The 27832-nt window shown below is 43.8% G+C and overlaps 1 protein-coding gene across 10 annotated transcripts in view; it reads right to left on the bottom strand.

Annotated features, from left to right (window-relative positions):
• ABCG5 (ATP binding cassette subfamily G member 5) overlaps nt 1-27832 on the bottom strand; it is a 42611-nt gene that overhangs the window by 2506 nt on the left and 12273 nt on the right. For 5 of the 10 annotated variants that reach the window (XM_086327210.1, XM_086327212.1, XM_086327217.1 and 2 more), the window contains 10 exons: nt 27548-27669; nt 18477-18613; nt 18285-18383; nt 13667-13799; nt 11804-11943; nt 10689-10818; nt 10009-10222; nt 9721-9926; nt 8755-8893; nt 4554-4739 (listed from right to left, as the gene is read on the bottom strand). In XM_086327210.1, coding sequence (XP_086183336.1) covers nt 4554-4739; nt 8755-8893; nt 9721-9926; nt 10009-10222; nt 10689-10818; nt 11804-11943; nt 13667-13799; nt 18285-18383; nt 18477-18613; nt 27548-27669 — 1506 coding nt within the window. The remainder of the gene's footprint in view (nt 1-4553; nt 4740-8754; nt 8894-9720; nt 9927-10008; nt 10223-10688; nt 10819-11803; nt 11944-13666; nt 13800-18284; nt 18384-18476; nt 18614-27547; nt 27670-27832) is intronic. The other 5 variants (XM_086327216.1, XM_086327214.1, XM_086327215.1 and 2 more) reach the window with 2 other exon arrangements.

Below are 27832 nucleotides of genomic sequence, written 5' to 3'. Positions count from 1 at the left end.
ACAGAAGCAGAAGATATTAAGAAGAGATGGCAAGAATACACAGAAGAACTGTACAAAAAAGATCTTCATGACCCAGATAATCACAATGGTGATCACTGACCTAGAGCCAGACATCCTGGAATGTGAAGTCAAGTGGGCCTTAGAAAGCATCACTACGAACAAAGCTAGTGGAGGTGATGGAATTCCAGTTGAGCTATTCCAAATCCTGTAAGATGATGCTGTGAAAGTGCTGCACTCAATATGCCAGCACATTTGGAAAACTCAGCAGTGGCCACAGGACTGGGAAAGGTCAGTTTTCATTCCAATCCCAAAGAAAGGCAATGCCAAAGAATGCTCAAACTACCACACAATTTGCAGTCATCTCACACACTAGCAAAGCAATGCTCAAAATTCTCCAACCCAGGCTTTAGCAATATGTGAACTGTGAACTTCCAGATGTTCAAGCTGGTTTTAGAAAAGGCAGAGGAACCAGAGATCAAATTGCCAACATCCGCTGGGTCATAGAAAAAGCAAGAGAGTTCCAGAAAAACATCTATTTCTGCTTTATTGACTATGCCAAAGCCTTTGACTGTGTGGATCACAATAAACTGTGGAAAATTCTGAAAGAGATGGGAATACCAGACCACCTGATCTGCCTCTTGAGAAATTTGTATGCAGGTCAGGAAGCAACAGTTAGAACTGGACATGGAACAGAGTGGTTCCAAATAGGAAAAGGAGTTTGTCAAGGCTGTATATCGTCACCCTGTTTATTTAACTTAGATGCAGAGTACATCATGAGAAACACTGGACTGGAAGAAACACAAGCTGGAATCAAGATTGCCAGGAGAAATATCAATAGCCTCAGATATGCAGATGACACCACCCTTATGGCAGAAAGTGAAGAGGAACTCAAGAGCCTCTTGATGAAAGTGAAAGTGGAGAGTGAAAAAGTTGGCTTAAAGCTCAACATTCAGAAAACGAAGATCATGGCATCCGGTCCCACCACTTCATGGGAAATAGATGGGGAAACAGTGGAAACAGTGTCAGACTTTATTTTTCTGGGCTCCAAAATCACTGCAGATGGTGACTGCAGCCATGAAATTAAAAGACACTTACTCCTTGGAAGGAAAGTTATGACCAACCTAGATGGCATATTCAAAAGCAGAGACATTACTTTGCCAACAAAGGTCTGTCTAGTCAAGGCTATTGTTTTTCCTGTGGTCATGTATGGATGTGAGAGTTGGACTGTGAAGAAGGCTGAGCGCCGAAGAATTGATGCTTTTGAACTGTGGTGTTGGAGAAGACTCTTGAGAGTCCCTTGGACTGCAAGGAGATCCAACCAGTCCATTCTGTAGGAGATCAGCCCTGGGATTTCTTTGGAAGGAATGATGCTAAAGCTGAAACTCCAGTACTTTGGCCACCTCATGCAAAGAGTTGACTCATTGGAAAAGACTCTGATGCTGGGAGGGATTGGGGGCAGGAGGAGAAGGGGATGACAGAGGATGAGATGGCTGGATGGCATCACTGACTCGATGGACGTGAGTCTGGGTGAACTCCGGGAGTTGGTGATGGACAGGGAGGCCTGGCGTGCTGTGATTCATGGGGTCGCAAAGAGTCGGACACGACTGAGCGACTGATCTGATCTGAAGGAATCCAAAAGAAGTACCTACCCCTAAGGATTCATAATGGAGTTGGGAGACAGAGATTCTATAGCCTTAAGACTATAAAAATACACAGCAGTGAACCATTTGTGCTTAGAAAGTATAAAAAAATAGTACCAAGTGTCCATGATATTCTTGTATTTAGTATTTACGGTTTCACCAAGTGATCCCCAAACTCCATGACTTTCAGATATTGACAATGTTCTGAGGCATGAAATTGACTTAGCCACATTGAGAGGCAGCTGATTGGAAAGGATAGATGGGAGTCTGGGGAAAAGGAAGAACCCTAGGGCAGCAGAACAGTGTGAGCACAGGCCTGTGCGACTGGGCTAGAAAGGCTCGAGTGGAGGGTCTGATCTGGGAGCAGTGGGAGGCGAGTTGAGAACGGCAGCCATGACCAGCTGTTTTCAGGGCCTTGTAGGGGCTTGCCGTTGAAGGACCATGAAAACGATCACATGTCAATCAGTGTTTTAAGAGTATTAATGCGGCACCAGCAAGTAGGATGGACCAGAATAAGGACACAGGAGGAACAGCAATAAAGGGAGCAGGCTACAGCGGAAGTTCAAGGATGAGATGACAAAGGCCTGGGACAGGATGAAGAAGACAGGAGAAGACGGCTGCCCAGCTGGCTGGAGTGTGAGGAGGCAGGAACCACGTGTCTCTGTCCTGTACTGCACCCCACAGGGCAAACACAAAGGCCCCACATGCATTTGGGACTTGACAGCGGGGAAGAAAACCAGTGTGATCTGGTCACCGATCCAGTGTACAGGTAAGTCCTAGAAGAGAGTAGTCATTCATTTATTTACTCAGTCCAAATATTTTTTGCAAACCTAATTGGTTAAAGGCCTTGGGCCAGACACTGAGAGAAGCTGTAACGCTTCTCTCAAGATGCTGACAGTGTATCTGAGGAAGACTGCAACATGAGCAGTGAGACCTAATAAAGGGGCCTGTCAGAGACCGCTTGTCCTGTGCCAAGGCAACGGCAGGCAGGCTTTGTGCAGGCGCAGAGGGGGACAAATCGATCAGTGAAAGACACAGGAGGAAAACCAGGCAGTGACACAGAAGTCCTCACAATATGTCCAAGGGGGAGGAACCATAGACCCAAATTGATTGACGTGGGACCTTCCACACAGGGGAAAAAAGCATGCATACCTTACTCTTTCACAACAGTATGAGCTTATTTTAATTAAAGATTACATAAGAGTCTAGCAAAATACACAACAAAATTTAACTCTGGGCTGTGATACTTCAGGTAAATAACTTACTTAGTATGTTTCTACATTGTGTATATTTTTTCCCCAAAGAACCTGCATTCTTTTGTTAAGAAAAACAAAGCTCTTTCCACTTGAGTTTAAAGGAAGAGGGAGCCAAAAGTGCAAATGTTGTAGGCAGTCAGTCAGGAAAGATGAGTTGAAGGAAAAATATAAACTCGATGACTAAGACGTTGATGTGGCCTTCAGGAGTAGTTTTACCCCAATGATGGGAGTGGAACCCAGGTGAGGCCTTGGGATATTGAGGTTTTGCAAAGAACCCAAGAGCATTTTGGTAATGTTGGCCACTGCCTCCCTCCCTCTTCCTATAAACCAAACACATAACGATTCAAATAAGAAAGAGGAAATGCTGCTGAAGGTTGGGTCTGTAACCTGCGGGCTTGATTTCATGCCATTGGGGTAACTGGATCCTGTGCATTTTTCATAGATGCGAACAAGCCACTTAAGCCACATAGGCAAATATAATGTCATGGTGTCACTGCACAAAAATATCTCCTTAACTGGCCAAAACCTAGCTCACTTTGCTTAATGGTATCTCACCTTTTATAAGTCACTACAGTTCATGAAGTGTTTCCACACCGATGACCTCATGAGTCTCATGTTCCCTTGAGACAGAGGGGGCTGAGATCATTATCTCTATCTTATAAACGAAACTAATTAAGATGGAAAAGCGACTTGCCAATGGTCACTTGGCAGCTGAATGGTTGGAGGAAGACTGACTTCAGGGAGCCACATGCTTCCTGAGAGGCTTTTTACAGTGTGAGCAGAACAAAGTCAAGTCTGAGCTTAGTTTTCTTACCTGAACATCGATTGCTCTGAGTTAAATAAGTAAACAAAGAAATATGATTACATGTAATAGCTGCTCAGTAGCTTATTTGATTGGTTTTTAAGTCAAAGAAATAGCCGTCTTCACATTTTTCTCAGGGACCCATAGTTTGCTTGCTAGATCCAACTCACATCACCCACCAGGAACCACTTTCACCCTCCTAAAATTTTCCACCCTTCTTACTACTACTTTTTTAAAACATATGTATGTGTGCAAGTATATTTTTTCCTGGTTATAAAATAATGCTGTCCATTATAGAAAGTTCACAAAAGAGAGAAAAATACAAAGAAAAATTAAAATGAATGTCACCCAGAGATAATTACTGTTAACATTTGGCGCATGTCCTTCTGGTCCTGATACTTTCTTCAGCAGTCTCTTACTTTCTCTTACCTCTTTTCTTATCTGACTATTCTAACTTCCTTGAAATACCTGGGAATTGAGAGCTGGACTAGAAACTCAACAGTGCCAGGGGAAGAAATGGACTAAATGCATACTAGTTAGCCTGTAATAGACTGTGCTTCTGGAGCATAGCTTGGTTTTTCTCCTTTTGCTGTAATGTCTTATGACATATGAATCATATTGATAACACACCTAAATCATCATTTCCTGAATCTCACTCTGAAGACGTTTTATTGAATAAACTGTAAACAGTTCAGAGTCTAAGCAATATTGATTAGTAAGCGCTATAAACACTCTGGACTGTGAGGTGATAGAGTATCACCACGCTCCTCTGGAATGCCTTACAATCATCATCATTAGGTGATCATTAACATCAAACTACACCAGTCTAAATCGGTTGGTATTGTTAGGTCTTACCTCACGAAGCCAGAGCCCATAAGCACCCCAGCAATGGAGAGCAGGGCCACCACGCTGTTGACCACATTTGGGTTTTGGATCACGCCAAGTAGCACAAGGCTTAGAAATTCACCAATTAAGTGGGGGGCCAAGAGAGCAACAGAGAAATATGCAAATCTGGCAGCCTCGGGGTATAAGGCCAGAGTCCTGGAAAAACATAAGGTCTTTAGTTCCTCTCCGAGGGTTATAAGAAAAACTGCACAGTTGCCTTCTAGGAATAAATCCATGGTAGTTAGTGGGTGGGAAGAGTCTACAGGGCAAGCCAAACCCCACCTTTGAAAGGCCTTTTTGGAACACAGCATTTGAGGCCATTTTGTCCTGAGAACTGTTCTGTTGGCCCCAAGTCAACTGAGCCCTGTTTTCCTTTTTTACAGCTCCTCCGCTCTCCCAGAAAAATACCAACACTTAGAGGATGGTCACAACTCGCTGCAGTAAGTAGGGCTGAGGTGTCCAGGCTTCTCCATAAGCAGCCACATTCCGCCTGGCCAGCACTGCTCCCGCCCTAATGCCAAGGACACACAAAACCTGGTTCTCAGCCCCTCCTTCTGGGCGCCTCATTCCTATATCCTGGGGTTATTGCCAGTATGAGAATCCTTCTCCGCTTTTCTGGGGAGGGAATTAGCCCTCCCCAGGCCCGTTCCATTCCATTCTTGTCTTATTCTACCAAACCCTTCCACTGATTCGACCTTCATGTTCTTGTAAACAAGCTACCCTTATAACCCCTTATATTCCTTTCACCAAATAACATTTCCCTGGTGACAGCATGTGCTCCACAGCCCTCAGACATGGCTGCTCTTTCTTCCGTTTGTAAAGTAAGGAGGAGGAGTTAGCCTGTCTTAACATCCACCCCTCCCTACCACTCATCAAGGTCATCTGCCTTTCCTCCTAGACAAATCACGAACTTTGCTTATGCTATCACTTCTCTGCCCCAGTGCAGTCCTCTGTGACTTTTAAGGCATCGTCTCACCTTTCATACTTTCAGAGCTTCTGGACCAGGGTCAGTTTTACACTCCTGTCCATCATTATTATCCTCAAGGTCTTTAATCTTGATAATTCATCAACACCAGTGCCTCCTAATTAGGTAAGCTGATCAATTCCAGTGACTCCACCCATTTAATCTTGATCACTCACCAGGTCTTGTATTTAAATGTTACTTGTTACTTAAAACTGTTCTATGTTAACCTGATTTCCCTGTCTCTGGTCTAATCTGGAAACGATCTGTGAACTATCCAATTTTTCTATAGTTTCATCTACTCTCAATCTAGTGTTTTTTCTCAATGGTCTTACTTAACATGTCATAAAATAACCATTCCTTGAGTCTGCTAACCTTTTAAGCAACTTCCCCCTCTTCATTCTATTCTATACCACCAAGCTTCTCAAACAGCATCTCCTTCCGTCTCACTCCTTCCCTTGTAAACCTGCCTTGCACCCCCACCACTCTGCTAAAGCTCTTTTTTGGAAGAGCACCAATACCTCCTTAATCTTTTGATACATCTCCTTGAACATCTGCAGCACTGACAGGTTTATTATATGCCCTTGAAACTCTCTCCTCTCTTGGTGTCTCTGATGCTGCCTGATCCTGCTTCTCCTTCCACCTCTGACCACCTCTCTGCCTCTCTCACTGAGTCACTTGCCTCTTCCACTCTCTGAATGTTCCTCTTAAGATATTATACTCAGACTGCTTCCTCCCTTTCTAACATTCTCTCATAAAGAATCCATTTCCAGGTCTTGACTCTTACTCCTCTTGCCTTTATTTTTTTCTACACCAACCTGTCACCCAAACCTCAGACTGACATCTCCAGTTGGGTGTCTTGTAGCATCTCAAATGCAATGTGTTCAAAACCAAATCAGTTCTCTTTCCTGCAAACTCGATAAGGAGGCTGTCACCTTCCCATGGTCCCAGGCTGAAAATGCAGGCATCATCCGTGATTTTATTTACCCCTCAACAAATCCATTTCATTTGAGTTCATTCAATTCTACTTTCCCAACATCTCAAAGTGATCCCCCCCACTTTCTGTTGCCACTGATACTGTCTTTACCAGGGCTTCTGCCCTTCCCAAACAGTTGCCACGGCTCCTCACTGGGCTGGCCAGTGTCCTGCCCTAACTCCAGTCTGCAACCAAAGTGATGTGGACCTCGCCCTCCCGAGTCAAACAGATATGAGTCACTCCCTGAGGTTTGAAATCCTCCACTATGTCCCAATATCTAATCCGCCTCAGCCCCTTAGCCTGGCATTCAGCACCTCGCCTACCAGGCTCCAGGGCCATCAGTCATATTTTCCACTACTCCTTCCAACTCTCCTTTCCCCACAGCACAACTGAACCTTTTCTCTGAAAAGGTCTCGTGTGTTTTGCTTCTAAACTTATGTTCCTTCTCTCTCTTCCCCTGGAATACCCTTGCTCCTTTTCCATCTGTTCAAATGTTGCTCATCTCTCCAGTTCTCCTTTATAAAGCCTCCAAGAGGCCCTCTTCCTGCCCAACCAAATGGACCCTTGTTCTCCTTCGGGTAATTCCCTGGGATAAGGATGGGGAAGAGACATATCCCATTGGTGCCTCAGCTTCCTAGTCTTCAAACAAAAATAATGAATAATGCCATCTTTACAGAATGGTGACCAGGATTACATGAAATGATATATTTAAACCTCTTAGTGCCCGACATAAAAGCAAGCACTCAATATGTTAGTCATCATTATTGTCATTATATGCCTCAACACAGTGTTTTTTTTATAATAATAATATTTTATTAATATTGCTTATATTAATCTTACGTTTTCTTGAATTAAAGTCATGTGGAGATTTGCTTATGTCCACAATCCATCATCTGAAACACTTTAGGGGCAGATGTGTTTTGGAATGCAGCAATTTACAGATTTGCAGAAGGTATCATACTGCATAGACCATGCTTGCCAAAGTGGGATTCAGGACTTCAACTGCATTCAAGCACATTAGTATTTCCAGGAAACAGAAGTGTTACTGTTAGGAAAGTACAAAGAACCTTATGTTGGTTCCGATCAGATTTTGCTACTGAGTGAGTTCAGGTCTGATATGCTGCTAAGAGTCAAAAAAACTCCAGCTTTCAGTCCCCACAAAGAGTCAGACGTGACTGAGGATGCACACATGGGTTGGGCCTGTAGTTTACATCACAGATCAGAGATTCAGCGTGTTCCTGAGTGTCAGAGGATAAAGAGGCCTCATCAGGACCAGCAAGGAGGGCCACGAGGTCCCTGCCACACCCTGGCCGTGAGAGTCTACCCTCCTGCTCACCAGAACCAGCAGTTTTGCCTCTGTCCACCCCCAGGTTGACACCGACATCTAAGAGCCTGCAGCAAGCCTTTTCAACTCCTCATCTTAGAGCTCAAACTAACCAGGCTGTTGCTTACCTTCTACCTGTATTTCACTTGATTCATAGTAATTATTCACATGGCATATCATGGGTGTCTCTACTAATAGGAGCACAGCACAGGAATGCAGCGGCCTGAAGAAAGACAATGTCTCCAGGACCGCCTGAAGCCCTCTCTTGGGATGACAAGCTGAGCACCTTTCACTGCTGGAGTCACAGAATACCACGTGATTCCCCCATCTTAGGGGAAAGCCACAGGGATTAAGGAAGATACATCTCTCTGTCACACCAAATCAACAAATGACTCTCTACATACTTTCAGATTACATCTGTTAAAAGTTCTATGAAATAAAAAGCATCATCTACAAACCATCCATCAAAAGCATCAGGGATGCTTCATGGTTTTTCGAAGCCCTCTTCCCATAGTCACTCTTGATTCCTCAAGCCCCCATCACCCCCAACCAACTGCAATGCCCCAGGTCTATCACTGAAATCTCAGGCAGCATTGCTGCTCCAGCTCACAGCGGCCTGGGCAGCCTGGTCCCAGCTACTCCCAAGCCCTCTGCTTGGGTCAGTGAATGTGGGACAGGCTATTCCCTGGTATGTGTAGTCTTACTGGTCTGCTCTCAGATCCCATGTGGCCCCAGTGGGGTTCTTGTATTTGCCCTGAAGGACGGAACGTTGTACAAGACTTTGGTGGGCAAAGACAGACCCTCCAGGGCGGAGAGCGGTTTATCCCTGGCCTCCCGCTCCACTGGTCCCACTGGCCACGGGAGGCATGACCTGGGAGAACCGAAGGCCTCGGGACACCCTCTTCCTTACCAGTAGCACACACTGCAGCATACGAGGGTGGCAGTGACGCTGAAGGGAAGCACGTGCAGCATGTAGGCCAGTAGCATCTGCCACTTGTGGTACAGGCCATCCTGGCTCTCCTGGTCACTGACGGCACGCAGCACAGGAACTGGGCACAGAAGGCAGGTTTCAGAAGAGCCGGTCACCACACAGCTGGTGGAGGGGGCGTGGAAGGGCAGGGGACGGTGCTAGCCCAGGCTGAACTTGAGGTCTATCAGCACTGGGTGGTGAGGACCAGCTGGGGCCCCCCAGTGATGGAGAGAAGGGACTGCCATCCATAGAGCTATGGACACCCCTCTCCCCCTGAAACATACATTCTATGCGAACTATAGTAGGATTACAGTAGGATCATTTATTTCCGTGTCTCTAAAGTAGAGGAGGGGTGTCACCAATTCAAAAATACACATGCAAAAGAGACACTAATGAGTGACGTGAGGCACTGTGTCCTCTTTTTGTGCAGGGCCTTGGCACAGAACATCAAGAACCTAGGTATTGCTTCTGGACTCCCACTGAGTTTGAAAACTATATGCTGGCTGTCCTAAATTAGGCTCCATAAAGCACGTTAACAGTGCAAAGTTGGCCAGGCATCCTGGCCCCGGTGAGCTGCGCTTCCTCATGGCTAAGATTGGATACCAGGGCTGACCTAAAACCACCACCATCAGGTGCCCCATCAACTCCTCATAACTTCCTGTTTCACCTGGATCCTCAGAGACCCTCAAGGAGATCCACATGGTGACCTAATTCTCACTGAGGTGTTAGCAATTCACAAGTTACCTTTTCCCAGAGAAAGAACCTGGAGAGGGCCAGGTTGAGCTCAGAGGAATACCCTTATGTTGGTGCAGTCTCGCAAGATGTCAGCTGGAGAAAGGAGATATTCAGGGAGAGAGAAGCCCCCACGCGCACTCTGGGGGCACGCCTCCTGGGCAAGGCACTCACACAGGGTCACAGCATTGAGCATGCCTGTGTACGGCATGGCACCCACAAACTGGTACAGGAGACCCACACGATCCTGGACGGCACCCTTCAGCACATCCTTCCCCAGTCGTAGAAGGAAGAAAATGACGAATAGACCCATGATCAGATTCTGAGTAAGACGCATCGTCACCGCCAGCTTATTTCTCAGTAAGTTTCTCATCACTCTCCTGAAAGCCAAACAACTCTGTTTCAATTGCTTTTCTTTTACGGGTGGATGTCTACCCATCTGAAACAGGGTGAGGCTCTTACCTCAAGAGAACACACAGTTTAGAGAGGGCTCCAGGAGAATCTCTGGTTTTGAAAGGAATCTTTGGTAATGTTTTCAGATGTTTTGTTCTTTCAATAGCCTCCATGGTTTTGTGATACATTGCTGATTCTCTGTAGGCAACTTCAATCATCTGGACTCTTCTGTAGGTTTCTATTTCTCGTTCTTTGCTTTGGGTATCCACTGATGTCAGGTCCACTGAAATTTTTTTGCCACACAAAAAAACACGTGCTTTTAAATGCATATATATACATAATGGCTAATGCATGTTTCATCATTGATTTAGGAGTTCTAGCCATAATACTTAATCTCATCAAAATAATACCTGTTGTTAATGCCCATCTATAAAAATCTTTTTCAATATTTTAAAGCTATCAGCAGGGCCATGAGGATCCCCATAGGCCTGTCTGGGAGAATCCAGATGTTCAGTTAGTTTTCCTTTGATCAAGTAGAAGGGCACCATTTCAAGAGAGATCCCCCACCTCATTCTGACAGGTCATCTATGGCAAGTTAATTGACTCGACCAAATTAATATTTTGAAGAGTAAAAATGCCAGAACAAAAGCAGAAATAAAATCCACTTGTACAGGTGTCATTTAAGCAGGAAGATGAGATGAGAAGGTTTTAAAAACATTTATGATCAGGAATGTGAAAGAAAAACTTACTATAAAAATCAAAAGGGTTTGAATGTTCAGGACAAGGGTAACCACAGCCACTGAAGAAATCAAGCATTTCCACCGGTGTCCCACAGAAAACCAGCTCTCCGCAGCTCAGGATGGCGATTTTGTCAAAGAGCTGATTGAACGACAGACAGTCTCAGTGTGTAATCAGGTAACTTCATCCTTATGGAAAACAAGCCTCAAGCAGTCAGTCCTCTGAGTGTCTCAGCCATTCATGAGTACTCTTACTGCGGCCATCGGAGCCACTCAAAATGCATCCCTACTCTTTCCAGCCTGGCTTGCCACTGTGGATCCTGCAGCCTCCCAGCTTGCACCCAGCATCATGTCTAGGATAGAAAGCAATTCATGGACCTGGCCAGACAACCAGGGTTTGAGTCCCAACCGTGCCCCTAAGTGAGAGACCTTGGACAAAGTTTTTTTTTAAATCTCAGATCTTCATCTATAAAAGTCAAATAAGAGCTCCCTAAAAGGATCCTGAGAGATTAAGGTGAGATTTTTGGATAGGAAATCTGTATGATTTAGAGGAAAAACACAGACTTGAAAGCCAACTATTAGTAGAACACGAAGGCCAGTTCCAGCTTTTTATTAACTGTGATGTTGGCTCCATTATGTATCATTTCTAAGTCTCACTCTTTCCCTCTGTAAAGTGAAAATACTGGTATCCACCTCAAAGGGTTGTGGTGTGGATTAAATGAGCTAGTGCATAGAAGTGTCTGGAACATGGTAGTTGTTTCAGCACCTTATGGTAGGTGCCAACCTCTGCCCTTCCCAAATCCAGAGCTATTGGCTTCAGTTGCTCTGGTTTAGTTAGATCCCTGCTAGTGGTAAAGAACCTGCCTGCCAATGAAGGTAGATGTAAGAGACACAGGTTCGATCCCTGGGTTGGGAAGATCTCCTGGAGGAGGGAACAGCAACACACTCCAGTATACTTGCCTGGAGAATCCCATGGACAGAGGAGCCTGGCGGGCTACAGTCCATGGGATTGCAAAGAGTCGGACACGACTGAAGTGACTTAGCACACACGCATGCAGGTAGATCTCAGCCCAGCACACATATACCCACCCCTGACGAGTTGAGCTGGAACGAGACATCGCCCTCACCTGGAAGAGCTCAGAGCGGGGCTGGTGGATGGTGAGGATCACAATGCGGTCCCTGCGAGCCAGCTCTGCTAGGAGGACGACGATCTGATTTGCAGTCATGCAGTCCAGACCTGTGGTTGGCTCATCAAACAGCATGACCTCTGCAGGCAAAGAAAGGCCAAGCATCTGAGTCACTGCCAAGCCTGCATTCTGTGCTCTAGATTCAGAAAGTTGAATAGTTTCTTACTGAGCTGTCTTGTCCCATCCAAACAAATGCAGCCAGAGCCCAAGAGAAAACAACTGATCTGGGAGGGCCCAGCTCCCAACTCCTGAGCACATTTCAGCCTCAATCCTTGCAGGGACAAGGCAGCAACCAGATCAGTCCTCTCACATGGTACTATGGACCATTTTGGCTCCATCTGAGGTTAGGGTACCCCAGAAACCATAGACGGCAGCCCACCAGGCTCCCCTTGATTCTCCAGGCAATAACACTGGAGTGGGTTGCCATTTCCTTCTCCAGTGCATGAAAGCGAAAAGTGAAAGGGAAGTCGCTCAGTCGTGTCTGACTTTTAGCGACCCTATAGACTGCAGCCCACCAGGCTCCTCCGTCCATGGGATTTTCCAGGCAAGAGTACTGGAGTGGGGTACCATTGCCTTCTCTGAAAGGCTGAGAAGAGGCTGGTTAAAAGAACAAAATCTCAAAATTATAGTAAGTAAAGTCAGTCAGAGGAAGACAGATACTATGCGGTAGCACTTATACGTGGAATCTAAAATATGACACAAATGCATTAATCTACGAAACAGACCCACAGATACAGAGAACAGACTGGTGGTTGCCAAGGGGGGAGGGATGTAGGAAGGGATGGATTGGGAATTTGGGATTAGCAGATGCAAAGTATTATATATAGCATGGATAAACAAGGTCCACCTGTATAATACAGGGAACTGTATTCAATATCCTGTGATAAATCATAATGGAAAAGAATACAAAGAAGAATGTATATATGTAATACTGAACCATTTTGAGGTACAGCATAAATTAACATTGTAAAGCAACTATATTTGAATAAAATAAATTTTAAAAAAGACACAATCTCACTTCATGTCTGCTGCTGCTAAGTCACTTCAGTCGTGTCCGACTCTGCACTTTCCAATACCAACTGGGTTTTCGCACTGCAAAAAAACTCTGACCCACGAAACAAAGTCCAAGATGGGGCAGGGATTTGAGTTCTTTAGAGGGTTTAACTGTAGCTTATTTCTACCCAAGAAGTATGGGGGCTCTTAAGAACATCCCTCTTATTTGCTCTGAAGAGCAGGCAGTCTTGATCTACCCCAATGCAAAGAAAGTATGCAGATCTATTATGTCTTCTTCCAAGTGCACAGAAGTGACAGTTTCCCCAGGTATTGGGGAAAATGACCAAGGCAGGAAGGAAAGATGGCCACCTCATCTTGGTGGCCCTTCCTCCAGTATACATACTTTCTCATATATCACTCAAAGTTCTATTTTAATTCCTACCATTTCATAAATACTTCTAGTCATACCCAAACTCACTGCCTCTCCAGAGCAGACAGAGTGGCACTACCCTAGTAAGAAGCGAGGATGGATAGGGCAGGGTCCATATTCAAGGAAGACCTTAACTGAACATCAACACAGAAGCAGTGCTTCCAAGTCTATGAGCTGTTTTATACTTGGATGATGGAATCACCTTAGGAAATATATAGCATTTCCAAAGAAACTGGCTCCCCACTTTGAAAAACCTCAGTGGCTTCAGTTCAACACAACCCACTTTCCAAATGGAAACTTGTGAAGAAAGGGCTGAAAATGTCTGTAGACATGTGAAAGATGCCAGGCAGCAGCCAGTAGCAGTTCTGGGTCCCACTTACTGGGATCCTGGAGGAGCTGGGCTGCAATGGAGACTCGGCGCCTCTCACCATGGGAAATTCCCCCAAAGCTGTAGTTGCCAATCAGTTGATCTGCCACGTGGCTCAAACTCAGCTCCGTCATGACTGCCTCCACCTGTAAGACACAATGTCCAGGAAGGCTGGTCACTGCTGGGTTGCTGTTCCAATTCATAGGCTGAAGATGGCAGGGGAGAGGCAACACACTTCTCTTGAGTGCTTGGGCCACTTTTAGACTCACCACATCCTAGGAAAAGCACCCGTAATACAGAAGAATCCAATTTGGTTTAAATCACAATGGGTTTCCCTGGTGGCTCATTGGTAAAGAATTCACCTGCCAAGCAGGAGACATGGGTTCAATCCCTGAGTTGGGAAGATCCCCTGGAGAAGGAAATGGCAACCCACTCCAGTATCCTTGCCTTGGAAATCCCATGGACAGAGAAGCCTGGTAAGCTACAGTCCATGGGATCTCAAAGAGTCAGACATGACTTACCAACTAAACAACAACAAATTGGATTAAAATAAATGATATGAATTTGTTTTCCCTGAAAGACCTTAGAGCAACAAAAACTGCTTCTACTAGTTTCAGGGAAATTCAGTAGGAAGCAATGGAGATTTTGTTGAACTCCTGTTTTCAGATGCTACAGTTAGTCCAGCCCGTAAGAAAACTCCCAAAGGCGTAGTTACGATATAGCTTAATTTTTTAATCTTTGGTTTTTGAAACTTTATTATAATAAATGTTTCATATGTTTAAGAAAAGATTCAATTTCGTTTGAACTAAACCTCACTTTTCCTCTGTAACCCAAATAAGTCCTGGAGTCCCATGTGATCCAATTGCACTGTGGTTTTGGATCAAATATAATCCAGCTATCAAAAATAATTAAAAACAAAGCCAATCTTTATTTGAATCTCTTTAAGGACTTCAAAAGGGACCTAGTTTATAATCTGCAGCCACAAGGACTTTAAAAGGGACCTAGTTTATAATCTCCAGCCACACTTTAAAAAATTCCTTTTTCCCAATTCTTGTCACCCTGCTTATCTTATATCCTACAGCTCCCTGAAACCCTCTCCTTATTCAACTCAAAATAATAACCAGTAAAAAAAATTCTTTACTGACTCTCAAATCAAGAAGGTTGACCTTTTCCTTCCCTCTCCCTCTTTTCTTCCTCAGCTTATCCCTTCTCCAGAGACCCTTCAAAAATCTCTATTTCTGGCTCCCCCTTGATTGAGTACCCTTCTCTGTATTAGACCCTGGGGAAAGCAGATAGAAAGAGACTGAGAATACTTATATATAAGGCAATGAGTTTTGTTCCCATATATCTCTAATGAGATTGTGTTTCTTTTACAATGAAAAAATAAACAAAATACCACATTAAAAAATAACAACAACAAACTAAACTGGAGTAAGGGAGGGAATAACTTATGGAACAAAGTTCCAGAGGATACAGGGAGTCGGAGCAATGCACGAAGCTTTCACCAAAAGACAAGACACATCTGAAACAGATACAAAGGAATAATGAGGTGGTTAAAAATGCGTAAGTAAGCCAGAATGATCTATACTGGAAAAAAGAAGGTGTTTTCTTGCCATCAGAGTGGAAGGATCCTGGAACTGAGTTTCACTTGACATGGCAGGGTTTACATGTGCACCAGCCAGGGCAAATTTCTGAGCATCACTTTCATCTGCTCTGCAACAGCAAGAAAGGAGTAAAGCTTGCCCCTCCTGGCTCAGAAGGGATGGAGAGAGGAGACTTTTACTAAATCTGTTTCATATGTCTCTGGCTAGAAGCCTCTCCCATGTTTTGCAAACTGCACTGAGAACAGAATAATTCTCAGAGTTTTGGAAGGGACCACGAGGATCATTGGGCTCATCAATCCTCTCCGTGCTATGTGATTTCACATAAACTGATTCATTCTTCGTATCAGCTCCAGGAAAGATGCATCAATACTCTATTACAGGGAAGAAAAGTCCATAGACTGCCAAAGGTCACAGCATTAACAAATGGCAGAGCTGGGACTGAAAGCAAGCCATGTGGCTTCTCAAGTGGTCCAAGAAGTATAAGGGCAGCACAGTCTGCCCACATCAATCACGGCTTTAAGCTTGGATTCGCAGAGGACAGAGGCGGATCTGTTGCACTTTCTGCTCTGTCTAGCCAAAGCTATGGTTTTTCCAGTGGTCATGTATGGATGTGAGAGTTGGACTATAAAGAAAGCTGAGCACCGAAGAATTGATCTTTTGAACAGCGGTGTTGGAGAAGACTCTTGAGAGTCCCTTGGACTGCAAGGAGATCAAACCAGTCAATGCTAATGGAAATCAGTCCTGAATATTCACTGGAAGGACTGATGCTGAAGCTGAAACTCCAATACTTGGGCCACCTGATGCGAAGAACTGACTCATTGGAAAAGACCCTGATGCTGGGAAAGATTGAAGGCAGGAGGAGAAGGGGATGACTGATGATGAGATGGTTGAGTGGCATCACCAACTTGATGGACATGAGTTTGAGCAAGCTCTGGGAGTTGGTGATGGACAGGGAAGCCTGGCATGTTGCAGTCCATGGGGTCGCAAAGAGTCGGACACGACTGAGTGACTGAACTGACTGACTGCTCTGTTTATCATAGATACTTCCTTCTCCCTAAACTACTTTGTCAGGATTTTACATCCTGTAGACTGTATCTGCTCAGAAAGTACCCTCAAGCAGGGAGAATAATATGATAGGAAATTCTGAAGGACATTTAGGGGCTGCAAGTGCCAGGAAGAGGGACCATTCACAGGAAGTGAATTTGCCATCGACCAATTTCGGATACCCTTGAATTTTCTGAGTATTTGTGCAAATATATGCATTTTCAGGATGGAAAGCTCAGTGGCTTTTTCAGATTCTCTCCCTGGGATATGTGATGTAAATGGATCACCATCTCAAAAGAACCTGCTTATGACTTCCTTTCTCCAACTCAAATACCAATGAGATCTTCTCCTACCCGTTTTAGAGAAAAAAATACTAAAGCAGGGAGACAAGCCTGCAGAGGGCTCATCTGCCACTGTCAGGGGGGGCTAAGTCATGGGAACATGCCTGTACCTCCCTGTGGAATGAACTCTAACCTCCATCTTTTCAGACCACAGTGGGGCCCAGTGAGGCATGACGGAGCCAGAGAACCTGGTTCGTGTCCCAGTTCTGCCGGTCTGAGGTGCTGGATCTCAGTCTCCTTGGGGATCAGTTTCTTGAGCTTAAAGACAGAAGTAATGCCTCCTTCATAGAGCTGATGCCAGAATGAAATCAGATACTGTGTGTGAACAAGGTCTGATGGATGTCAGCCAAGGGTGAGAGTACAGAGTATAAGATGGGAGAATTGCAGGAACTTTACAATGCCTTCTGAGCACTCCAATGTTCCAGGGAGGAACAGGGCTAGCCCTCACTCTGTGGGGCTGATGGCTCTTCTTGAAGGTTCCTCTGGTGTGAAAGCTATGCGCCAGGACATCCAGGACAGCGTGTCTTCTGACTGTGAAACAGAAGAATGCCCTTTCCTGACCCAGCATTATAACAGCAGGCCTGCTGGTACTCCAGACACCATTCAGACCTAGGTCCACTCACCACTCCCTGTCTGAGAGTCCAACACTTGGGTCAAGAGGAGTAACTCCCTGACAACAGGTTCAAAGGGGTCTGATAAAAATGGAGTGATTGCTGCCCCTTCAGCTGAGATGGAGAATCCCTCAGAGCCTCAGTGGCATTGAAGAAAGACCAGCTTTGGCCACTGAAGTACAGATGTAATGTGTGTGCCCAGGAGGAACCTCGTTGAGCCTCAGGGTGGTGAAGTCTCTGAGGCAGATGTCATGGGCAGGAACCTCTTTCCCAGGGAACTGTGCCTGCTCTGCAGGTGGTACACGGGTCTGTTCTTGGTTCCCTGTGTGTTTCCAGTCCAGACAGAAATGAGACAATATTTTTAGGTGAGGTCCCTGCAAGTTTACCTACAACTACTTCCAAACTGGGTCCACTTAAGGAAACATTGGAACCTAGGAAGAGCTGACAATTCACCAGCTGAATCCAGTTTAGATGAAGCACATTCAAGATGTCTCAAAGAAAGCTGAGAAAAATCTCAACAGGACTGCAGGGCAGTGAATGAGGAAAACAATCATATCCGTTCAAATAGAGAGCTCCCAGGACAGCACCATCCAATAAAAATATAATGCAAGCCACACTCAGAATTTAAACATTTTACTGGCCATATTTAGACAGTGAAAATAAACAAGAGAAATGAATTTTAAGTGGTATAATTTCTTTATCCCTATACAACCAAAACAATACCACTGTGACCAATATTCAACATTTTAAAAATTACTAATGAGATATTTTATGCTCTGTGATTCCAGACTAATTTTCTAAAATCTGGTGTATATTTTACACTCATAGCACATCTCAATTAGGTCTAGTCATGTTTCAAGTCTCCCAAAGCCACATGACTAAAGCCACATTTCAAGTGCCACATTTGAAGCCCCATTAAGTGCCCCAAAGCCATAGTGGACAGAGCAGCTCTAGACTCTTAGTGAAGACTGATGGGGAGGAACGGGCAAATGGAGGGACGAGGGGGTATGAGGCCACAGTGAGGCACCCACCTTCTTCTGGAAGAAGCTCTGGGAACCGCGGCGGATGGCCAGGAGCGCCGTGTAGTTCAGCGTCTCGCGGACGGTGAGGTTGCTCAGCAGAGTGTCGCTCTGCGGCGAGGGACCTGTCAGCATCTTCCAAGGCGCCCCCCCCCCCGCCCCCGCCACCTCCCAACTCCTGTGGGCGGGCCAGGATTCGGGCACCTGCAGGACGTAGGAGAAGCAGTCCTGGAACTGCTCCCTGTGCAGCTCCTGGCCGTTCACGAACACCTCCCCAAGCAAGGTCCCTGTGCGCCGCAGCCTCCCAGACATGGCGTCCAGCAGCGTGGTTTTCCCTGAGCCTGGGAGGCGACAAGAGAGGGCCTGGAGGAGGCCATGCACGAGGCCTCACAGGAACTTCCCAAGACCCTCGGTGAACCCGTTGTCCGGCCCTGACTTGCTCTCCCTTTGGCTTCATGGGCCAGACTCCTGGCTGGAATGAGTCCTTCCAGCTTGTCCCCTTTCAATGAGAGGGGATGAGCTGTTTCTCTCCTCCAGGTCTGAGCTGGAGGAGCTCTGTCTGCCCCTTTATTCTCTTTTAAAGCTGCTTGAGGCTGAAAAAGAAAACACAGGATCAGACTCAAATGAAAACCATGGCTCTTGGAAGCATTTGGATTCTAGGGCATTTGAATTTCTTTTTGTTTGTGACTCCCTGGGATCCTCTGCTGGTTCCTGGATGTAAAGGACTTGGCCCAGAGCCTCGCTAGTGTGGTTGAGTACCAGCAGCATCAGCACCATCTGAGAGCTTAGAAATGCAGAATCTCAGGCTCCAACTCCTAGCTCAGATTCTGCATTTTAACAAGATGCCTGGGTAGTTCTCATGCATATTGGAGTGTGAGAAGCACTAGCTTAGTGAGTCCTTCAGTAAAAACCAAGTTGGCCTCAGCCTACACTGAGAGCCTTGAGCATAATCCAGCAGGTTGTTGCTAAGAACTTTCCCACGAGATGGGATGAACTAACTTCCCTGTACTGGAGTGATTGGAAGGTGAGGTTTCTCCTGGTTTGCTTTGTCTAGGGTTAGAGTGATCTCTTAGAGTAAGACACCAGCTGGCCCTTCCCATTCTTGTTGGACACAAGCTTACATGGGCCCAGTTAATAGGGACAGGAAGAGGAGTCACCAGGCCTTTCCTGAGTAAGGCTGTTAAGAAGTTAGAATCAGTAAGAGAGGAAATTATCAGGAGGCTCTGGGCTCTCTGAGAAGATGGCAAGAGAATTCTACTGAGGATGTGATGACTTGTGCAAAACAAACGAAAGGATCTTTTGCTCAAATATTTTAAAGACACTGCTGGTTGCTTTGAGGGGTGCAAAGATGAAAAGCCAAGCTCCCGGAGCAGTGGTTTTCTTATCTGACCCACGACTGACAAAGCTCAGAATCAGCCCCAGTGTGTTCAGGTAGAGGTCAGCGTGGGGAAGGGAGCAGAGTGATTGAAAAGAAACAAAATGTGACTTCACTGGGGTTGTCTTACAAAACGTGCCCTCAAGTTTCTCAGTCACAATATTAAGCTTTGTCTGTGGTTCTTCTAACTAGGAGTTCCCTCAGCCTTACATTTCTAGCATCCCATCTCAACTCTAATAGACCCTCCAACAGCCTAAAGCCCCGATTCCAGTTCCACCACTACCTCAGAACTAGCCTTCTTGGGGCTGGTTTCTGTGTGTTGTTTGACCTCTCAGCTGCATTTGATACTGTTGCTTGCCCTTTTCTGTAAATCTCTCTCTTGGCTCGAGTGCCACCTCATCCTCTTGGCTCGAGTGCCACCTCATCCTCTTGGTTTAATCCTGTCAGTCTGGCTGCTCCTTCTCAGCCTCCAATGTGACCTTCAGGGTTCCTCTCATGTCACACATCCTCAGCGAGCAATGGTGAGCAACTACTTGCTTCTCAGCATGTGAGGGAACTGCTTCAGGTGGAGCTTCTCCAGCTCCATTCAAGCCTTCAGATGACTGCAGCCCCAGCTGACATCTGACTACAACCTCATGAGAGACTGCAGACAGAAGTATCCAACCGAGGCATACCAAATTTCTGACTTGTAGAAACACTGAGAGATAATACCTGATTTTTATTATTTTAAGTCACTTAGTTTGGGTATTTTTTAAACATGAAAATAGGTAACTAATACTGTCTTTTGTTTAAACATGTGTTAAATATTTATTAACTCATTTCTGGGGGTACCAGGAGGATAACAAAGCTCAAGCATAAAAGGGTATGAGAAACTAGTATGCATACTCAGGGAAGAAAAGAAGATTGGAGTAAATTGCAAAGTTACATGGTTAATGCCTTAGGATGTGACACCAAATGTCCAGGTAACAAAAGAAAAATAGATAAACTGGACTTCATGAAAACTTTAAACCTATGTTTTTCAACAAAGACATTATTCATAGTGTATTAAGGTAGTCCACAGAATGACAGAAAAATATTTGCAGATCTTATATCTGATAAGGGATTAATATTACAGAGAGAACTTCTAAAATTCAACAACAAACAAACCAACCACCTGATTCAAGACTGGGTAAAGGACTTAGGGAAACAGAAATCAAAACTACTGTGAGATATCCCTTCACACCTAATAGCTACTATCAAAACAAACAAACAAAACAGAAAATAACAAGTGTTGGCGAAGAAGTGGGAAAATTGGAATGCTTGTGCACTGTGGCTGGGAATATAAGATGGTACAGCCACTGTGGAAAACAGTATGGTGGTTTCTATAAAAACTGAAAATAGAATATGATCTAGCAATTCCACTTCTGGGTATATACCCTAAAGAACAGAAAAATGGGGTCTTGAAGAAATATTTGTACACCCTTTTTCACAGCAGCATTATTCATGATAACTAAAATGTGGAAGGAAAGTGTCCATTAATGGATGAATTGATAAGCAAACTATGGGCTGTACATATAATGGAATATTATTCAACCTTAAAAATTAAGGAGAGTCTGCAATATGCTGCAACATGGATGAACACTGCCCAGACTATGGTAACTGAAATAAGCTAGTCACAAAAAGATAAATATTGTATGATTCCACATATTTGAGGTACTTAGAGTAGTATGGGACATAAGTACACTTTCATAAGGACGGAAACTGTAGTGATGGTTGCCAGGACTGAGAGAAGGGCAGAAAGGGAGCTATTCTTTAATGGGAATATAGGTTCCATTTTACAAGATGCAAACTTGTGGGGATAGATGTCAGTGATGTTTGCACAACTCTGTGAATGCATTTAATACCACTGAACTGTATACTTAAAAATGGTTAACATGGTACACAAAAAAATCCTCAAAATGGCTTAACAACTTATGTATGAGATATGACACCATAAAATTCCTAGAAGAGAATATAGGCAAAACATTCCCTAACATAGATTATAATAATGTTTTCTTAGGTCAGTTTCCCAAGGCAAAAGAAAAGCAAAAAGAAACAAATAAACCTAATCAAACTTATAAGCTTTTTCATGGCAAAAGAAACCATAAACAAAATGAAAAGACAATCTATTGACTAGGAGAAAATATTTGCAAACATGTGACCAACCAGGGCTTAAATTTCGAAAATATACAAACAGCTCATACAGCCCAATTAAAAAATATAAAAATAAAAATAAAAAATGGGTGGAATACCTAAATAAACATTTCTCCAAAGAAAACATACGGATGGCCAACAGGCACATGAAAAGATGCTCAGCATAACTAATTTCTAAAGAAATGCAACTCACAGCTACAATGAGATATCACCTCACACTAGTCAGAATGGCCATCATGAAAAAGTCTATGCAATACATTGACGATCGAGGGCGTGTGGCAAAAAGGGAACCATCCTACAATGTTGGTGGGAATGCAAATTGCTACAGCTATAACAGAAAACAGTTATGGAAGCTCATTTAAAAACTAATAACAGCTATCACAAAATCCAGCAATCCCACCCTTGGGCATATGTCCAGAAAAGATGAAAACTCTAGTTCAGTAAGATATACACATCTCAGTGTTCACAGTGCACTATTTATAGTGACAAAGACATGGAAGCAACCTATGTGTCCACAGACAGATGAATGGATAAAATGAGGTATGTATACATATTGATATATGTTTGTATATATCTATGTATACACACACAGGAATATTACTCAGCCATAAAAAAGAATGAAATAATGCCATCTGCAGCAATAGGAACTGAGAGATTATCATACTAATTAAACCAGAATTAAATACAGAATTAAGTCAGACAGAAAAAGACAAATATCATGTGATACCACTAATATGTGGAATCTTGAAAAATGATACAAGTGAACTTATTTACAAAATAGATAACAAACTCACAGACATAGAAAATTGAACTTACGGTTACCAAAGGGGAAATGGGGGTAAGGGAGGGATACATTTAGGATCTGCAATTAAACATACACTCTACTTATATAAAGTATGTAAATAACAAGAATGTACTGTATGGCATAAGAAACTATACTCAGTATCTTATACTAGCCTACAATGAAAAAGAATCTGAAAAAGAACATATATATAATTGAATCTCCTTGCTTCACACTTGAAACTAACACAACATTGTCAACTGTACTTCAATAAAAAATTGACAAATAAAATGGTTAAAATGGCAAAGTTTATATTACACATATTTTACCACAATAAAGAAAAGGAAAAAAAAATAAAGGTTAATACCCTACAGGGCAATAAAACCATGACCTTCGGGATTATCTCTTCTAGAAGGACAAAAGTCATCTGTAACTAGACTTCTGCAAAGGAGCATGCAGCCTAGAGTCTAAGAATTACATGATAGATAATAATGAGTTCAATAAAATTACCTTCCCCCAGAGAGTGGCTGACTATAGGCAGGCTTGCATTAGACCATTCTCTAGTGAGACTGTGAACACCTAAGTCATCTTCTGCCTCACTAGTAAAGATTTGATAAAAATACCGCTTTAGATAAGACACCAATGAAATCATGTTATGAAACACTAAAAATAATTCATAGAATTAATTCATTTGCTTAATCATTTATTCAGCAAATACTTATTAAACACCTACTATGTGGCAAGCCCTGTCCTAGATATTGAGGATCCATCAGGGGAAAAAAAAAGACCAAGCTCCCACCCTCATGGAACTTGAAGTCTACCAAGAATTCATGTTCAGCACAAAAGGATGAACAGTCATAAAACCATGGTAAGCAATCATCAGAAACCAGCCCGTGAGCCCCTGGAACAGGGGGCCCCACCCTGTTCTGCTGAGATGTGTATGAAGCGTGATACTGGCCTGTGGGACACATTTCCAAGAAGTGGGTTCAATCCTTGTTGTGCTACATGCCACCCCTTTTATCCTACACAGAGAAGGCAGCAAGTGACACAATATTATGGGAATAACTCAGCTTTTCTCTTTAAAGAAGTATAATTATCAAAAGGAAAATTAGGATGACCCTGGGTGTTATGGTACATGCACACAATTAGAAATGGTTAAAAATTGAAAAAAGAAAATGAAAGGAGGGACTTTCCTAGTGGTCCAGTAGTTAGGACTCTGCATTTTTCAATGCTGAGGGCACGGGTTCAATCCCTCATGGGGAACTAAGATCCCATGAGCTATGTGGCATGGGCCAAGAAAAAACGAAATGAAAGGAAATCTCAGGAACGTGTAACCCTTCTCATCAATGAATTCCTTTTCACCTCATCTTAACAGCACTCCTGCCACCATCCAGTTGTTCTCCCCACCCCTTGACTGTAGCAGGAGAGTGGCTGTGGATGTAACCCCCCGAGTCGAAAGAGGCTGACCACACTTAACTTCTATCACAGAATTACACTGCCCACCTCTATCGAAAACAGCAATGCCAAGTGGAGAGTAGCTGAAAGTGTCAACAATTTGCAAGCAAGAACCCAATCAAAACAGGGTCCTGGGAAGCAAATTTGTCAGAATCTTTCAACCTTAAAATGTGCAGTGTAGTGGACCCTGTGATGTGCCACATGGATGCCCTCTTCAGGGCCAACGCACCCTTTCCCCCACAGCTGTGCATCCTCAGCTGTGACCCTCACAGAGCGTTGCCCCAGCCCCAAAGAGCTGCACCCTCCCCTGCAATGACTGGCTGATGCAGGGAAAGAGGAGGGGAAGAAGAAGGTAGAGAACAGGCATGCAAATAGCCTCAGTGGAACCTGTAATATTTAGGGTGTTGTTTTTTTCCAAAAAAAAAAAAATGATCTGAAGTAAATATGGTATAAAGTTAAGATTTCATAAAGCTAGCTGTTAAGACAGGAATATTATTAACTATCTTGTCTGTGTGTTTAAGTGAAGTGAGTGAAAGTCGCTCAGTCATGTCTGACTCTTTGCAACCCCATGGAATAGTCTAATAGAATTCTCCAGGCCAGAATACTGGAGTGGGTAGCCTTTCCCCTCTCCAGGGGATCTCCCCAATCTGTGTGTTTAAAATACATCATAATTTTTAAAAGACCAGTACACATGGGGGGTAAACGGCATCCTTGTGCTTATTCAATTCCTATTCCCGTCTCCAGGAAGGGAAACTGGGTTTACTGAGCACCTCTATATACCAAGCACTATGTTAGGTGCTTTTCTCTGAAACAGGAATTAACTTACATGTTCAGCAGGATGTCATCTTTTTCAAGGATCTTTCAAAAGATTCTTTAAACCTTTAGATGGTTCTCTGAAGACCTATAAGACCTTCTAGAACTAACACCAAAAAAGATGTCCTTTTCATCATAGAGGATTGGATTGCAAAATTAGAAAGTCAGGAGATACCTGGAGTAAGAGGCAAGTTTGGCCTTGGAGTACAAAATGAAGCAGGGCAAAGGCTAACAGAGTTTTGCAAAGAGAATGAAATGATCATACCAAATATCCTCTTCCAACAACACAAAAGATGACTCTACACGTGGACACCACCAGATGGTCAATACTGAAATCAGATTGATTATATTCTTTGTTTGTAGCCAAAGATGGAAAAGCTCCTTACAGTCAGCAAAAATAAGACCAGGAGCTGATTGTGGCTGAGATCATGAGTTCCTAATTGCAAAATTCAGGCTTAAAGAAAGTAGGGAGAAACACTAGACCATTATTAAGGTATGACTAAAATCAAATCCCTTATGATCATACAGTGGAAGTGACAAATAGATTCAAGGGATTAGATCTGGTAGACAGAGTGCCTGATGAACTACGGACGGAGATTCATAACATTGTACAGGAGTTGGTGACCAAAACCACCTCCAAGAAAAAGAAATGCAAGAAGGCAAAGTGGTTGTCTGAGGAGGCCTTACAAAGAGCTAAAAAAGAAGAGAAGGTAAAGGCAAAGGAGAAAGGGAAAGATATACCCAACTGAATGCAGAGTTCCAGAGAATAGCAAGGAGAGATAAAAAGCCTTCTTAAGTGAACAATGCAAAGAAATAGAGGAAAACAATAGACTAGGAAAGACTAGAGATCTCTTCAAGAAAACTGGAGATACCAAGGGAACATTTCATGCAAAGATGGGCACAATAAAGGACAGAAATGGCAAGGACCTAACAGAAGCAGAAGAGATTAAGAAGGGGTGGCAAGAATACACAGAAGAACTATAAAAAGGTCTTTATGACACAGATAACCACTATGGTGTGGTCACTTACCTAGAGCCAAACATCCTTAAATGTGAAGTCATAAGGGCCTTAGGAAGCAATACTACAAACCAAGCTAGTGGAGGTGATGGAATTCCAGCTGAGTTATTTCAAATTCTAAAAGATGATGCTGTTAAAGTGCTGCACAACAAACTTGGAAAACTCAGCACTAGCCATAGGACAAGAAAAGGTCAGTTTTCATTCTAATCCAAAAGAAAGGCAATGCCAAAGAATGTTCAAACTACTGCACAATTGCATTCATTTCACATTCTAGCAAGGTAATGCTTGAGAGCCTACAAGCTAGGCTTTGGCAGTATGTGAACTGAGAACTTTCAGATGTATAAGCTGGGTTTAGAAAAGTAAGAGGAACTAGAGATACAATTGCCAACATTTGTTGGGTCATACAAAAAGCAAGGGAATTCCAAAAAACATCTACTTCTGCTTCATTGACTATGCTAAAGCCTTTGACTATGTGGATCACAACAAACTATGGAAAATTCTGAAAGAGATGGGAATACCAGACCACCTTTCCCGCCTCTGAGAAAATGTATGCAGGTCAAGAGGCAACAGTTAGAACCTTACATGGAAGAACTGGGCAATTAAAAATTGAGAAAGGAGTATATTGTCACCCTGCTTGTTTAACTTACTTGAGAGTATATCATGCAAAATGCCAGGCTGGATAACTCACAAGCTGGAATAAAGATTTCTGGGAGAAATGTCAACAACTTCAGATATGCAAATGAGACCACTCTAATGGCAGAAAGTGAAGAGAAACTAAAGAGCCTCTTGAGGAGGGTGAAAGAGAAGAGTGAGAAATCTGGCTTAAAACTCAACTTTCAAAAAACTGAGATCATGGTACCTGGTCCCATCACTTCATGGCAAATAGATGGGGAAAAACGGAAACAGTGAAAAACTTTATTTTCTTGGGCTCAAAAATCACTGCAGATGGTGACTACAGCCATGCAATTAAAAGACACTTGCTCCTTGGAAGAAAAGTTATGACAAACCTAGACAGCATATTAAAAAGCAGAGACATCACTTTGCTGGCACAGGTCAAAGCTATGGTTTTTCCAGTATTCGTGTATGGATGTGAGAGTTGGACCATAAAGAAGACTGAGGGTTGAAGAATTGATGCTTTTGAACTGTGGTGCTGGAGAAGACTCTTAAGGGTTCCTTGGACAGCAAGGAGAACAAACCAGTCTATCCTAAAGGAGATCAACTCTGAATATCCACTGAAAGGACTGAAGCTGAAGCTCCAATCCTTTGGTCACCTGATGCAAAGAGCCTACTCATTGGAAAAGACCTTGATGCTAGGAAAGACTGAGGACAGGAGGAAAAGGGGGCGATAGTGGATGAGATGGTTGGGTGGCATCACTGACTCATGAACATGAGTGTGAGCAAACTCCAGGAGATAATGAAGGAAAGGGCAGCTTGGAGTGCTGCAGTCCGTGGGATCACAAAGAGCCGGACGTGACTTAGCAACTAAACAACAACAACCAGGTTCTATTCATAGTCAGACATGCCATCAGATTTCATTCTAATGTCAGACTTCTGGCCATCCTGCTACAACTTAAACCCGTCTCCTTAGTGTGGTGTTCAAAACAAGCCAAAGCCTCTTCTGAGTCCTCATGGAAAATGTAGGGAACTCCCTCCTCAGCTTACCTGAGCTCCCTAAGATGCACATGATCTGCCCGCTCTCGACGTACAAGGAGACATCTTTGAGGATCTGCCTGGTCCACTTCTGTCGGCGAGATGCGATGTCCCACCAGGGCCCCACATGGTGGCTTTAAAGGAAACCACACAGGGGAAAGGCAGCATAGAAGATTCCAGACCCTTGTCCCCCAGCACCAGCCCCAGATCTGCTCAGCCCAAATTCTCTCTGGACAGGCTCCTAAGAGTGGCTTAGCCTCAGTGTCCTCTGCAGAACGTGGCAGGTAGTGACAGAAG

This window comes from Bos grunniens, chromosome 11, assembly GCF_055505025.1.
Source record: "Bos grunniens cultivar Pamir isolate PY7600 chromosome 11, Bosgru_T2T1.0, whole genome shotgun sequence".
NCBI lineage: Eukaryota > Metazoa > Chordata > Mammalia > Artiodactyla > Bovidae > Bos > Bos grunniens.
The sequence above is the reverse complement of the archived record's forward strand: the minus strand, read 5'-3'. Positions and strand labels throughout refer to the sequence as shown.